We start from the raw sequence: 15,722 nt of genomic DNA on the forward strand, positions 1-15,722 counted from the left end.
AACCTGAAGCCAGAAAGGATTTGTCTGTAGAAAGCCCTGATCATTTTGCCCCAAACGTTTTATTTTGAAAATTAAAAAAAAAAAAAAAAAAAAAGGAAAAAGAAAGAAAAGAAAATACAAACGGTACAGAATGGTACCATTAATACCGGTTTCCTCCACCTGGACTCAACACTTGGCTACATTTGCCATATCTTTCTATATATACTAAAATATTTTTGAAAGTTGTAAACATCAAAACACCATGCGAAATACTTCAAATGCATCCTTTAATAAATATTCTCCAAACGCTATACCACCATTACATATCGGTAAGAAAATGAACAATTCCATAATATCATCTAATATCCGACAATATCAAATCTCCCCAACTGTCCTAAAACATATTTCATAATTTTGTTCTTCCAAATCAGTTTCACACAGTGCACTTGGTTATGGCTTTTTTAGGGTCACCTTTTATTTCGAATTTAACAATTCACAGGAAGTTGGAAAGGTAATAATCCTGCCTCCAGTTTCCCTCAACGGGTACAACCTACATAATTATCGCTTAATATAAAAATCAGGAAATTGATACTGGCATATTTGTGTAGACTTCCACTCACACCTACTTCTACCTTTCTCACATATTTGTGTGACCACTACCACAATCAAGATACACAACTGTTCAACATCACAAAGACCTTGATAAGTGCTACCCTCCCTCTCCCTCCTGTCCCCACCCACCACCCCCAAGCTCTGGCAACCACTAACCTTTCATCTCTATATAGTTTTGTCATTTTAGAGTATTATATAGATAGAATCATACATAATACCTTTTGAGGTTGGATTTTTAATCAGCATAATTTTCTTGAAATTCTTCTTTTCATTGGAGCAACGGGTCATTCGTTTTATTGCACAGTAATAAGTATTCATGGTATAGATAAAAAACTATTTTGGCCACTTGTTGAGGCTATTTGGGTTCCTTACAGACGCTTATAAGTGCTATAAACAGTCACATACAGGAGTACAAATACTGGGTCATAACATAGGTGCGTGTTTGGTTTTGTAAGAAACTGCCAAACTTTTTCTCCAGAGTGGCTGTACCATTTAACAGCTCCAGCAACATATAAGATCCAGTTTCTCTGCACCCTTGCCAAGATTTAATATTTTTTTATTTTAAGCTATTCTGATAGATGTGCTGTGATTTTAAACCCTAGTGGTTAGTGACAGTAAACATCTTGTCATTTATTTGCTATCTATATTTCAGTGAAAAGTCTTTACATGTCTTTTGCTCATTTTCTACTTGAATCTATTATTGTTGAGTTTTGAGATATATAGTCTAGATACAAATCTTGTTGGAATATGATTTACAAGTATTTTCCCCAAGTCTGTAACGTCTTATTACTTTTAAGGTTTTTTTGGTTTTGTTTTGTTTTTGCAGAGCAAGTTATTTTCATTGTGATAAGGTTCAATTTATCATCTTTCCTTTTATGGAGGCTGCTTTTGATATATAAGTTTAAGAGTTCTTGCTTAGTCCTAGCTCTTGACTATACATGTATATATTTATGTATATTTGCCTATGGATATTCCAATTGCATCAGCAGCATTTTTTGAAAAGGCTATCCCTCTTTTACTGAATTGCTCTTGTATCTTTGCCATAAACCAATTGAGCACTTGTGTGAGTCTATTTCTGGATCTTAGTGTCTTATGGCTCTTTAATATTTTTTAAGAACAACCTTCCTCATTCACTTTTTATACCTTTCATTCTGGAAATTTTAATACATATACAAAAGCAGAGATGAATACAATGAACTCCCAATATTCATCCAGTATCAACAATTACCACCCTTCCCTTTTTTCATATTTTTTAAGAATCTAGTGCAGTTTTCTTATACAATATCCCATGTTCTAAACTTGTTTCTCATGGTGTCAATTTATCTTGTTCCTCTGCCTCCTGTATCTCCTGTAAACTGGCAATTAGGTCTACAAAGCTTGAAAAAATTCAGGTTACACTTTTGGCTTATTGCATCATATGAGGAGGCACATAACGTAGGCTGTCTCAGTCTTAGTGATGTTATATTTTAACTGGTTAAGAGGTGAATGCCAGCCTCTCCACTGTTAAAGTACGTCTTTCCCTTTGTAATTACATAATCTGTAGTGATTCTCCTATATAGCACAGATATAGAGCATCTCCATATTCATTACCTCATAACAACTTTGTAAGGTATTCTCCCTCCTGTTATACAGATGAGAAAATCAAGGCTCCAAGAAATGAAGGCATCTGTCCAAGCAAAGTAGCAGAAGCTGACTTACACTCAAGTCTTAAGATTTTAAATCTTGGGCCCTTCCAATTTTCACTCTTGTGTACCTTTCAGTCTAATGAGGAACCAGCCCTCAAGGAACTCTGGGGTTGAATTAGTAACATTTATCTACACATCAGTTCACCACTACTATTAGAAACACAATCCTGATACTAAGGCATTTATGATCCAGCTGCAGAATTGGGAGTTTTGAGAATTACAATATAAAATTAGCAACTCAATAATATAGGATGAATGAAGTATCAAATGTACAAAAAGCACAGACTGAATGAATGATTGGTTCAGAGGAATGGGCCTGATCACAGAGGTGGATTCCGAATTGATTTAATCAGAGCTTTAAGACCTTGGTTCCGGGTGAAACTTAGGTAGTAAGTTGAGTACTGGAGAAGAATGTTATTTCTTGAGTACCAAGCTTTCGTATGTAATGGTGAAATGTCGATTAGAACTTTTCAGTAATAGTAGCAGAGATCAACAGCTCGGGATGGGATTAAGGATTTTTTTTTCCCTATGAACAAGGAAAGCAACATAGGACTGTCCTTCCATTTTGATATTCTAGATCTGCTAGGTTTCAAATATTCAGGTTGAAAAATAGTTTTCTTTGGCATCAGTGTTAACAGCTGGACATAATATTGTTTTTCCATAATAAGCCAGTATTTTACCATCAAAACAAACTATGTATATTATTATCTACTAATACCATAAAAATTCTGAAAGCTATATTTAATAGTCTTAGACTATTAAATCCAAAGTTAGCTATCCACCATTCTTTCTCTTACTATAAAAAGGAGTATTTATGAGGTTCCCAGAACCCTAATATTGACATACTGAACAAACATTACATCATGTTCTAGATTCTGACCATATCTTTCACTCAACTTTATTGACAACTAAATTATTTCACAAAATATGTTCACAAATGTCCTTTCACTTAATCCTCAAACCCTTTGAGGTAGGCATTATGTCTACATTTGACTGACAGAGAAACGGAGGCCTTGAGCTGACTTAACAACACATGGCTAGTAAGAGAAAGAGCTAGGCCCTAAACCTAGGTCTTCTAACTTCCAATTTAGTAGTCTTAAGTTGTCCACAAACAGCAGACTCTTGCCCCCTCAACTCCTGTCTGACATATCTCAATCATATGGTCAATAGAGACTTTTTATAGTAGTGACACTATTTTTAAAAGGTATAATATACACATTTTCAGAAACAATGTCCATTTTTAATACAAAGATATTTTGCTATCATTTACATCTACATCATTACATCTCATAAGTTTCTTCAGTCTTCAATTGCTCTAAGGTCCCTTTCCAGAGTCATAATAAATGGTCTGGAATATAGTATAATTTACCTAGAATTTGCTTTATGTTTTTGTAGTCTTGAAAGTCTAGATTAACTTTCACATGCAAGTCATTTGTCTACAAAAGGGTGAATCATGAATTTTTTCCTTGCAAGGACCAAATACACTGTTTGTCTAACAGTTACTTAGATAGGCAGAGATTCTATCTCATTTTACAAATGACATTAGATTTTCTGAATCTGTCTGGGACTCCGTGGCATTTTGGAGCCAAGAGAATTCCTCCACACTACGGACTTCCTGTTGAAGATGAAGGTTTGAAATCTGAGAGAATTCTTTTTGAGACTCTTCACATTCACAGAGTTTTCCATCTGTATGAATTTTCTGATGTACAGTAAGGTTTTTTCTCTGCCTAAAAACTTTACTACAATCATTACACCCATATGGTTTTTCCCCTGTATGGATCCTCTGGTGGCCAACTAAATTCCTCTTAGAAGTAAAAGATTTTCTACACTTCTCACACTCATATGGTTTTTCCCCAGTGTGCATTCTCTGATGCACAACCAGGTTTTTATTCTGACTGAAGTCTTTACCACACTCATTACATTTATAAGGCTTTTCTCCAGTGTGGATTCTTTGATGTACCATAAGATTTCTACTAGAGGTAAGAACTTTTCTACATATATGACATTCATAGGTTTTTTCCCCACTGTGAATTCTTTGATGTTCAATAAGGTTTCTGTTGTAAGTAAAGCCTTTCCCACACTCATTACATGCATAGGGCTTTTCACCAGTGTGGATTCTTTGATGGGCTATAAGGTTTGAGCGGTAACTGAAGACTTTCCCACAGTCACTGCATTTATAAGATTTTTCCCTTGTGTGAATCCTCTGATGTCCAATGAGGCTCTTCTTCAAAATGAAGCATTTACCACATTCATTACACTCATAGGGTTTCTCACCACTGTGGATTCTTTTATGTTCAATGAGGTTTCTGTTAGAACTGAAAGCTCTTCCACACTCACTGCATTCAAAGGGCTTTTCTCCGGTGTGGATTCTCCGATGTACAAGCAGGCTTGAATTATAACTAAAAGCCTTCCCACAATCCTCACATTTGTAGGATTTCTCCTGTGTATGTAGTTTCTGATGAACCATGAAACTTTTGCTCATGATGAAAGTTTTCCCACACTCTCGACATTCATATGGCTTTTCCCCATTGTGTAGTCTCTCGTGGTCAATGAGGTTTCTGTTAGAACCAAAGACCTTACCACAGTCTTTACATTCATAGAGATTCTCTCCAGTATGGAACCTCTGATGTAAAATAAGGCTTTTTTTTAGAATGAAAACTTTCCCACATTCATTACATTCGTAAGGTTTCTCTCCATTGTGGAGTCTCTGGTGGTCAAAAAGGTAAGCACTCTGAGTGAAGGCTTTCCCACATTCAGTACATTTATACGGCTTCTCTCTGCTATGCATCCTCTTATGGTCAATGAGATTTGACTTTGAATTGAAAATCTTCCCACATTTTTTACAACCAAAAGTCTTCTTTTCTGTGTGTACTCTCTGGTGTAAGAGGAGGCTTTTGCTTCGAATGAAAACTTTTCCACATTCTTTACATTTGTATGGGTTCTCTGCACTGTGGAGCCGCTGATGGTCAACAAGGTAAGTGGTCTGAGCAAAGGTTTTTCCACACTCATCACATTTATAGGGTTTTTCCCCAGAGTGGATTCTCTGGTGCAGAATGAGGCTCTTCTTCAGAATGAAAGCTTTCTGACACTTGTTACATTTATAAGGTTCTTCCCCTTTGTGGAGCCTCTGATGGTCAATGAGGTAAGCATTCTGAGAGAAAACTTTCCCACACTCATTACATTTATAAGGTCTCTCCCCAGAATGGCGCCTTAGATGTATAATAAGGCCCGAGTGCCTATAGAAGCCCTTTCCACACTCCTTGCATTTATAAGGCTTCTCCCCAGTGTGAATTCTCTGATGGTTCAGAAGGTAAGCACTTTGAGAGAAGGCTTTCCCACATTCATTACATTTATAAGGTTTCTCCCCAGAATGGTTTCGTAAATGCATTAAAAGGCTTGAGCGCTGAATGAAGCCTTTTCCACATTCCTTACATTTATGAGGTTTCTCACCAGTGTGGATTCGCCGATGGTTTATAAGATGGGAGATTTTATTGAAATGTTTATAACATATATCACATTTATAAAACTTCTTTCCTTCAGTAGCTATTAAACTTTCAGAAAGAGCTGAACCTAAAGTCAAGCTTTCTCCAAATTCCTTCCACTTCTGTCCTCGTTTTTCTGGTAGAGTCCTTTTCTTCTTATCTCGTTCACAGAGAGGAACATTCTTCAGAGTATCTCTTTCCCCTGTTTTAGTTCCCCAATAACTTGCCAAAACTTGCCATTCACACGCTTCCTCAAAATCAAGGGTCTGGGGGACACTTCCTTGAAGTCTTTTGAATGTTCCTTTCTGAGAATCAGCTCTTTGAGAAATGGTTGGCTTTGGTGTCACCTCCTCATTCTCAGTCATGGCCTCCCATTCTGGTAAAAGGAATTAAAAATGCAAATGTTACCACGTAACTGTGTCAGTGAGAATAAGATCTTCATATGACTTTAAAATATTCAAATGAATTGCATTTATATGAATACAAAAAGAAGACACTTTTCATTAAATCAAAGTACAAAGCAGAATACTACACTGACAAGGTTGTAAATATATTAACAGAGAACTCACTTAGACACTTCTAAGCACTTTGTCTCCAAGAAATAGAAAGATGTAAAAAGGTAAATGATGTTGAGTAAACAGATGCAAGGAAGAACCAGAGAGAGAACGTGTGATCATGTGTAGGTGGTTCAGACATGAGGCTCACGATGTTGGACAGAATAGAGAGAATCACTGGGCTTATAAAGAACTCTTTATCTTCTTCATGCTAGGAAGATGGGAACTCTAATGGAGAGAAAATATACCTAAGAACCCTAAAATAATCTTTTATTTTTGAAAGTCAAGGGCATAAACATTTAATTACTTGAAAGCAAGTAACCTATAGGGGAAAAAATCTATTAAAAAGCAACTTAACGTTTAGAATTCATCGGTAACTACGACTATTCCTTTTAAAGTTGAGAAATGGAAAACATCAAGACTGACTTAGATTCAGTTAAATATAAAAATGAAGAGGGATGCCTAGGTGGCTCAGTTGTTTACGTATCTCATTCTTTTTTCTTTTCTTAAAATTTCATTTATTTATTCATGAGAGACACAGAGAGAGAGTCAGAGACACAGGCAGAGGGAGAAGCAGGCTCCCTGCAGGGAGCGCGATGTGGGACTCGATCCCAGGACCCCGGGATCACGCCCTGAGCCAAAGGTAGATGCTCAAGCGCTGAGCTACCCAGGTGTCCCAAGTATCGGATTCTTTTTTTTTGGATTCTTGATTTCAGCCCAGGTCACGATCTCAGGGTTGTGAGACTGAGCCCCATGTTGGGCTCTGCACTTCGCATGGAGTCTGCTTGTCTCTCTCCCTCCCTCTGTTTACTCTCTCTCTAAAATAAATAAATAAAATTTAAAAAATATATATAAGAAGAAATACAGAATGAAAAACTCAGATATCTTAAAAACATGAACATATCTATAAAATGATGTGGCTGCACTAGTAAATTGCTAGTCCCTTTCTACTCCAACATTCTCAAATATTGTAAAATGTGAAATTACTATTTTTAAAGTATTTTTTTATTTTTATTTATTTTTATTTATTTTTTATTGGTGTTCAATTCACCAACATACAGAATAACACCCAGTGCTCATCCCGTCAAGTGTCCCCCTCAGTGCCCGTCACCCATTCACCCCCACTCCCCACCCTCCTCCCCTTCCACCACCCCTAGTTCATTTCCCAGAGTTAGGAGTCTTTATGTTCTGTCTCCCTTTCTGATATTTCCCACACATTTCTTCTCCCTTCCCTTATATTCCCTTTCACTATTATTTATATTCCCCAAATGAATGAGATCATATAACGTTTGTCCTTCTCTGATTGACTTACTTCACTCAGCATAACCTCCAGTTCCATCCACGTTGAAGCAAATGGTTGGTATTTGTCGTTTCTAATGGCTGAGTAATATTCCATTGTATACATAAACCACCTCTTCTTTATCCATTCATCTTTCGATGGACACCGAGGCTCCTTCCACAGTTTGGCTATTGTGGACATTGCTGCTAGAAACATCGGGGTGCAGGTGTCCTGGTGTTTCATTGCATCTGAATCCTTGGGGTAAATCCCCAACAGTGCAATTGCTGGGTCGTAGGGCAGGTCTATTTTTAACTCTTTGAGGAACCTCCACACAGTTTTCCAGAGTGGCTGCACCATTTCACATTCCCACCAACAGTGTAAGAGGGTTCCCTTTTCTCCGCATCCTCTCCAACATTTGTGGTTTCCTGCCTTGTTAATTTTCCCCATTCTCACTGGTGTGAGGTGGTATCTCATTGTGGTTTTGATTTGTATTTCCCTGATGGCAAGTGATCCGGAGCATTTTCTCATGTGCGTGTTGGCCATGTCTATGTCTTCCTCTGTGAGATTTCTGTTCATGTCTTTTGCCCATTTCATGATTGGATTGTTTCTTTCTTTGCTGTTGAGTTTAACAAGTTCTTTATAGATCTTGGAAACTAGCCCTTTATCTGATATGTCATTTGCAAATATCCTCTCCCATTCTGTAGGTTGTCTTTGAGTTTTGTTGACTGTATCCTTTGCTGTGCAAAGGGTTTTTATCTTAATGAAGCCCCAATAGTTCATTTTTGCTTTTGTTTCTTTTGCCTTCGTGGATGTATCTTGCAAGGGGTTACTGTGGCCAAGTTCAAAAAGGGTGTTGCCTGTGTTGTCCTCTAGGATTTTGATGGAATCTTGTCTCACATTTAGATCTTTCATCCATTTTGAGTTTATCTTTGTGTATGGTGAAAGAGAGTGGTCTAGTTTCATTCTTCTGAATGTGGATGTCCAATTTTCCCAGCACCATCTATTGAAGAGACTGTCTTTCTTCCAGTGGATAGTCTTTCCTCCTTTATCGAATATTAGTTGACCATAAAGTTCAGGGTCCATTTCTGGATTCTCTATTCTGTTCCATTGTTCTGTGTGTCTGTTTTTGTGCCAGTACCAAACTGTCTTGATGACCACAGCTTTGTAGTACAATCTGAAATCTGGCATTGTGATGCCCCCAGCTATGGTTTTCTTTTTTAAAATTCCCCTGGCTATTAGGGGGTCTTTTCCATCAAAATCCTAGAGGAGAACACAGGCAACACCCTTTTTGAACTTGGCCACAGTAACCCCTTGCAAGATACATCCACGAAGGCAAAAGAAACCAAAGCAACAAACAATCCAATCATGAAATGGGCAAAAGACATGAACAGAAATCTCACAGAGGAAGACATAGACATGGCCAACATGCACATGAGAAAATGCTCCGGATCACTTGCCATCAGGGAAATACAAGTCAAAACCACAATGAGATACCACCTCACACCAGTGAGAATGGGGAAAATTAACAAGGCAGGAAACCACAAATGCTGGAGAGGATGTGGAGAAAAGGGAACCCTCTTACACTGTTGGTGGGAATGTGAAATGGTGCAGCCACTCTGGAAAACTGTGTGGAGGTTCCTCAAAGAGTTAAAAATAGACCTGCCCTACGACCCAGCAATTGCACTGTTGGGGATTTACCCCAAAGATTCAGATGCAATGAAACGCCGGGATACCTGCACCCCGATGTTTCTAGCAGCAATGTCCACAATAGCCAAACTGTGGAAGGAGCCTCGGTGTCCACTGAAAGATGAATGGATAAAGAAGATGTGGTTTATGTATACAATGGAATATTACTCAGCCATTAGAAACGACAAATACCCACCATTTGCTTCCATGTGGATGGAACTGGAGGGTATTATGCTGAGTTAAGTAAGTCAATCAGAGAAGGACAAACAGTGTATGTTCTCATTCATTTGGGGGAATATAAATAATAGTGAAAGGGAATATAAGGGAAGGGAGAAGAAATGTGTGGGAAATATCAGAAAGGGAGACAGAACATAAAGACTCCTAACTCTGGGAAACGAACTAGGGGTGGTGGAGGGGAGGAGGGCGGGGGGTGGGGGCGAATGGGTGACGGGCACTGAGGGGGCACTTGATGGGATGAGCACTGGGTGTTATTCTGTATGTTGGTAAATTGAACACCAATAAAAAATAAATTTATTATTTAAAAAAAAACTGCTAGAATTAAGTAAGTAGAGCAAGGATGCAGGACACAAGATCAATGAACAAAAAATAGTGGCATTTCTACACAATAGCACTAAACAATCCTAAAAGGAAATTAAGAAATAACAGCATAAAAAAAGAGTAAAAGACTTGGGAATAAATGTTAAAAAGAAGTACAAAACTTATACTCTGAAAACGATGAAACATTTTGAATGAAGTTAAAGACTAAATACAAGAAAATGTATCCCAGGTTCATGGACTGGAAGATTTAAAAATTGTTAATATGGCAACGATCCCCACACTAATCTACAAATTCAGTGCAATCCCTATCATAAGTTCACTGGCTTCTTCACAGAAATTGACAAACTAATCCTAAAATTGAGATGGAAACTTAACAAGGCTAGAATAGTTAAAACATACTGAAAAAGAAGAACACAATTGAAGGGCTCACCTTTCCTGATTTTATTTTATTTCATTTTTTAAAAAGATTTTAATTTATTTATTCATGAAGACACGGAAAGGGAGAGGCAGAGACACAGGCAGATGGAGAAGCAGGCTCCATGCAGGGAGCCCGATGTGGGACTCGATCCCGGATCCCTGGATCACGCCTCGAGCCAAAAGCAGACACTCAACTGCTGAGCCACCCAGGCCTAACCCTTCCTGATTTTAAAATGTACTTCAAAGCAACAGTAATAACACAGGGTGAAAAAAAAATGACAGGGTGCCACTGACATTAAGGATAGACATATAATCAAAGGAACAGAATTGAGAGTCCAGAAATAAGCCTTCACCTTTATGGTTAATTAATTTTCAAAAGGGCACCAAAACAATTCAATGGAGGGAAAATTGTGTTGAGATAGTGGAATGGTGCTGAGACACAGAAAGAATGAAGGTGAATCTTTACTTACACCACATACAAAAATGAATCAAGATGGATCAAAATACTTAACCTGAGAACTGAAACTATAAAACTCTTAGAAGAAAACAGACATAAACCTCCATGACCTTGAATTAGGCAATAGTTTTTTAAAATAAGTCAATCAGAGAAAAACAATTATATAGTATTTCACTCATATGCAGAATATAAAAAACAGTGCAAAGGATCATAAGGGAAGGGAAAGAAAACTAAATGGGAAGAAATCAGAGAGAGAAATCATGAGACACCCTTAACTTTGGGAAACAAACTGAGGATTACTGAAGGGGAGGTAGGCGGGGGCTGGGGTTACTGGGTGATGAGCAGTAGGTATTATACACAACTGATAAATTATTAATACTTTTGAAACAGATTGAATTGAAATTCAAAAAATACATAAGGCAAAAAATGATATATATTAGTGACTTTCTCTTCTTAAAATGAGTTACAAAAATATATATAACATCATATATGTAAAAAATATACATAATTATATGTACATCCACACACAAAAAATGAATTTTTAAAGGCCTAAAAATGTCAAGGGAAAGTGAAATGAGACATATCTTCCAATAATATTTTATATTTTACAGAGAATGTAATCATGTGTTAATTGTGTAATTAATAACTAAAAAAGAAGCTTGTAAATAAATCTTACTTTTCTATAAAAAAGAAATTAATCAAAATTATTATTTTTTTTTTTTTACTTTGTTTTTTTTTTTTTTTTTAAAGGTTATAGTTTTTATTTTTTTTATTTTTTTTTTAATGGTGTTCAATTTACTAACATACAGAATAACACCCAGTGCCCGTCATCCATTCACTCCCACCCCCCGCCCTCCTCCCCTTCTACCACCCCTAGTTCGTTTCCCAGAGTTAGCAGTCTTTACGTTCTGTCTCCCTTTCTGATATTTCCCACACATTTCTTCTCCCTTCCCTTATTTTCCCTTTCACTATTATTTATATTCCCCAAATGAATGAGAACATATAATGTTTGTCCTTCTCCGACTGACTTACTTCACTCAGCTAATCAAAATTATTAAGTTTTGTGGTTCAAAGCATTTCACTGTGAGAGTGAAAAGACACACGCAGAATGGGAGAAAATACATGAAAGTCTCATATTTGTATCTAAAATACATCAACTCCCACTACTCAACAATAAAAAGACAACCCAATTAAAATATAGGCAAAGAATCTGGAAAAACATTTCTTCAAAGATATACAGTCAATAAGCACATGAAAAGTTGCATAACATCTTCAGCCATCAGGGAAATGCAAATGAAAACCACAATGAGGGATCTCTGGGTGGCGCAGTGGTTTAGCGCCTGCCTTTGGCCCAGGGCGCGATCCTGGAGACCCGGGATCGAATCCCACGTCGGGCTCCCAGTGCATGGAGCCTGCTTCTCCCTCTGCCTGTGTCTCTGCCTCTCTCTCTCTCTCTATCTGTGACTACCATAAATAAATAAAAATTAAAAAAAAAATAAAAAAAAAATAAAAAAAAAAAGAAAACCACAATGATACCTTCTTAGACCCACTAGGATGGCTATAAAGAGTATTAATAAATGCTGGGAAAGACCTAGAGAAACTGGACAGTACTTGGGTGCCTCAGTCCGTTAAGCATCTGCTTTTGGATCAGGTCATGATCCTGGAGTCCCAGGTTCAAGCACCACATCTGGCTGAATGGGAAGTCTGCTTCTCCCTCTGATCCTCCTCTTTCTTTCTTGTGCTCTCTCTCTCTCAAATAAATATTTAAAAAAGAAAGAGCTGGAGAAATTGGAACCCTTATACATACACTACTGGTGAGAGTGCAAAATAATGCAGCAACTTTGGAACAGTCTGCCAATTCCTTATATGATTAAACAAAGAGTTACCCAGTGTTTTATACGGATGGATGTTCCTGTTATTTGTCCAACATAACCAGTCATCTAGACCTGCGTATAGGCAGGCAGGCTAATGAGTGTTGTGAGATTCGTGCTGTGTGAATAACCTTGGGAGCCTTGTTACTTAATATATATTATCTGGCGTCTAGGTCAGAACTGGCCCTTCTGGATTCCAAAAGTTATAAATCTTATTTCATATTCCCTCCTGCTCTAGGGAGGCTGGCCCCCAGGAATGTAACCTGGGAGGGGACAGACACACAGCCCAGGCTCCTTGAAAATATAAAAAGATGGTAACATAGAAATGCAGCTTACTCCAAACTGCACATAAGCAAAAAAATGTTTAACATAAAACTCCATGGGATGCCTGGGTGATTCAGCAGTTGAGCACCTGTCTTCGGCTCAGAGTGTGATCCTGGAGTCCGGGATGAAGTCCTACATCGGACTCCCTGCGAGGAGCCTGCTTCTCCCTCTGCTTGTGTTTCTGCCTCTCTCTCTCAATGTGGGTCTCTCATGAATAAATAAATAAAATCATTTAAAAAAATAATAACATCAAATCCCATCATTTGCCCTTTAACCATGGCCCTTATGGGGATGGTCAGTTGGAAGTTTGACCTGAAGGGAGGATGCTCTGCCCAAGCCTCTCAATATGGAAGCCAAGCTGTCTCCATGGGGCTTCCCAAGCTAATGAGGTTGTATGTTTTAAGTACCCAATGGGATGTAATTCTGTCTTGTTTTCATTTACTGCTTATTATTGCTCTCCTTTCCTTTTCTGTTTCAATAATAATAATAATAATAATAATAAAGTTTTATTTCCTTTTAGAAACCAAAACATAACTGTCGTGAATCTTTTCACAGAAGACCCAGCTACTCCACTCCTTGGTATATATCCAAGAGAAATGAAACCATAAAACCACACAAAAACTTCTGTACAATTATTCACAGCAGCGTTATTTCTATAGCTCAAAGGTGGAAACATTTTTAAATGTCCATCAATTGATGAATCAATAAAATGTGATATATACACACAAGAAAGTATTCAGCATTAAAAGGAATAAAGTATTAATACATGCTACAACATGGATGAACCTTGACAACATTGTGCTAAGTAAAAGCAGTCACAAAAGACCACATACTGTATGATTTCATTTATGTAAAATGTCTAGAGAATATACAGATCTAGAGAGATAGCAGATTAGTGGTTGCCTAGGGCTGGGTTGGAGGTGTAGCTGGGTGAAATGAATGTGATTGCTATACAGTACAAGGCTTCTTTTTGGGGGAAATGAACTATTCTAAAATTAATCATGGTGATAGTCACAGAGCTCTGTGTATACACTAACAAACCACTACACTGTAACCTTTAAATGGGTGATTTATAAAGTACATGAATTAAATCTCAATAAAACTGTTATTAAAATAGAAAGTCAGCCCTCTGTAAATCTTTCCCTTAGTCACCCACCACTGCCCCGAATCTCCCAATCTCCCAATCCTTCTACCATCCCAAGCTCCTATGGGTTCCCACAGTTGTGTACCATGTATTATATATATCATTTGTCACACTGTATTGTAACGATTAGTATAAATGTCTACCACTCCAACTTGAATGTTTGAAGGCAGGAACTAAGATTAACTTATGGGAAGTACTCAATATTTCTCGAATTTCCTTCAAATTCTATTCCAATCTCTTAAATAAACATATATAAATCTTTTACACACTGAAACACTGTGTGCAAGCCAGCTGAGAATTCTGCTTTTCTCCAAATAGTTTATCAATGCATGGAAATTGAGAATAGAGAATTGTCATATTTGATAGTGTCATAGTATATGACAGTATACTCCAGGTCAAACACCATAGATTGCTTAGTACTTTATCTTGGGGAATTTGGTCGGCCCCAACTTTTAACCGTTATAAATGTTTTTCTGGTACTATCCCTAGGCATATTATTTACTTCCCTCTTTCTGAAACATTTACTTAAGGTGTCCTCCTCAAATGAAAACCACTAGGTCAAAGGGCATAAGCACCTAGGTACCAACTTACTAAAGTCCCAACAACACTGCAGTTGAAGCATATCTTATTTATTAAAGTTGATTCAAACTTGTCTTTCCTTAAACAGCTAGACTATATAAGCAATTCCATTTTCTTCTTTTCCTTTTTTTTTTTTGGTTCAACTCTTAGACCCATCTAGACTTTATTCTGGTTTACAGCATGAGTTATATGGATACATGATGAGGGTTTATCATAAAATTCACTAATTTATTCATCAAACCTACTTCTAAATTCTTAGAAAAGATGGATTACTAAGTAAATAGCATTACAACTACTAAAAGCCACTTGGGTTAAAAAATAAACAAACTGGATTTGCATGTCATTCTATATATGAAAATAAATTTTATTTTATTTTAAAATTTTTTTTAAATTTATTTATTTATTTATTTATTTATTATAGTCACACAGAGAGAGAGAGAGGCAGAGACACAGGCAGAGGGAGAAGCAGGCTCCATGCACCGGGAGCCCGACGTGGGACTCGATCCCAGGTCTCCAGGATCGCGCCCTGGGCCAAAGGCGGGCGCCAAACCGCTGCGCCACCCAGGGATCCCCGAAAATAAATTTTAGATGGACTAAAGCTTCAATGTAAAATTGAAACAATGAAAATATCTGAAAAAAATACAAGTGATTAAAAAAAATAATAATCTTGGGCAGCCTGGGTGGCTCAGCGGTTTAGTGTTGCCTTCAGCCCAGGGCATGATCCTGGAGACCTGGGATCAAGTCCCACGTCAGGCTCCCTGCATGGAGCCTGCTTCTCCTTCTGCCTATGTCTCTGCTTTTCTCTCTCTCTCTCTCTCTGTCTCTCATGAGTAAATAAATAAAATCTTTAAAATAATAATAATTATTATTTTACTAGGGTGCCTCAGTGGCTCAGTCGGTTAAGCATCTGACTCTAGATTTTGGCTTGGTAATGATCTCAGGGTCATGGGATCAAGCCCTGTACCAGGCTCTGTGCTCACTGTGGAGTCTGCTTGAGATCCTCTCTCTTGGGACGCCTGGGTGACTCAGTGGTCAAGCACCTGCCTTCGGCGCAGAGCGTGATCCTGGGGTCCTGGGATCGAGTCTCGCATCAGG

The 15,722-nt window shown here is 37.7% G+C and overlaps 1 protein-coding gene across 10 annotated transcripts in view; it reads right to left on the reverse strand.

Annotated features, from left to right (window-relative positions):
* Window positions 1-249: 249 nt before the first annotated feature.
* ZNF197 (zinc finger protein 197) overlaps window positions 250-15,722 on the reverse strand; it is a 49,655-nt gene continuing 34,182 nt past the window's right edge. For all 10 annotated transcript variants that reach the window (XM_072784812.1, XM_072784806.1, XM_072784814.1 and 7 more), the window contains one exon: window positions 250-6,134. In XM_072784812.1, the coding sequence (XP_072640913.1) occupies window positions 3,802-6,134 (2,333 nt within the window). In that variant the 3' untranslated portion in view covers window positions 250-3,801. The remainder of the gene's footprint in view (window positions 6,135-15,722) is intronic.

The sequence above is a fragment of the Canis lupus genome, chromosome 19 (assembly GCF_048164855.1).
Source record: "Canis lupus baileyi chromosome 19, mCanLup2.hap1, whole genome shotgun sequence".
NCBI lineage: Eukaryota > Metazoa > Chordata > Mammalia > Carnivora > Canidae > Canis > Canis lupus.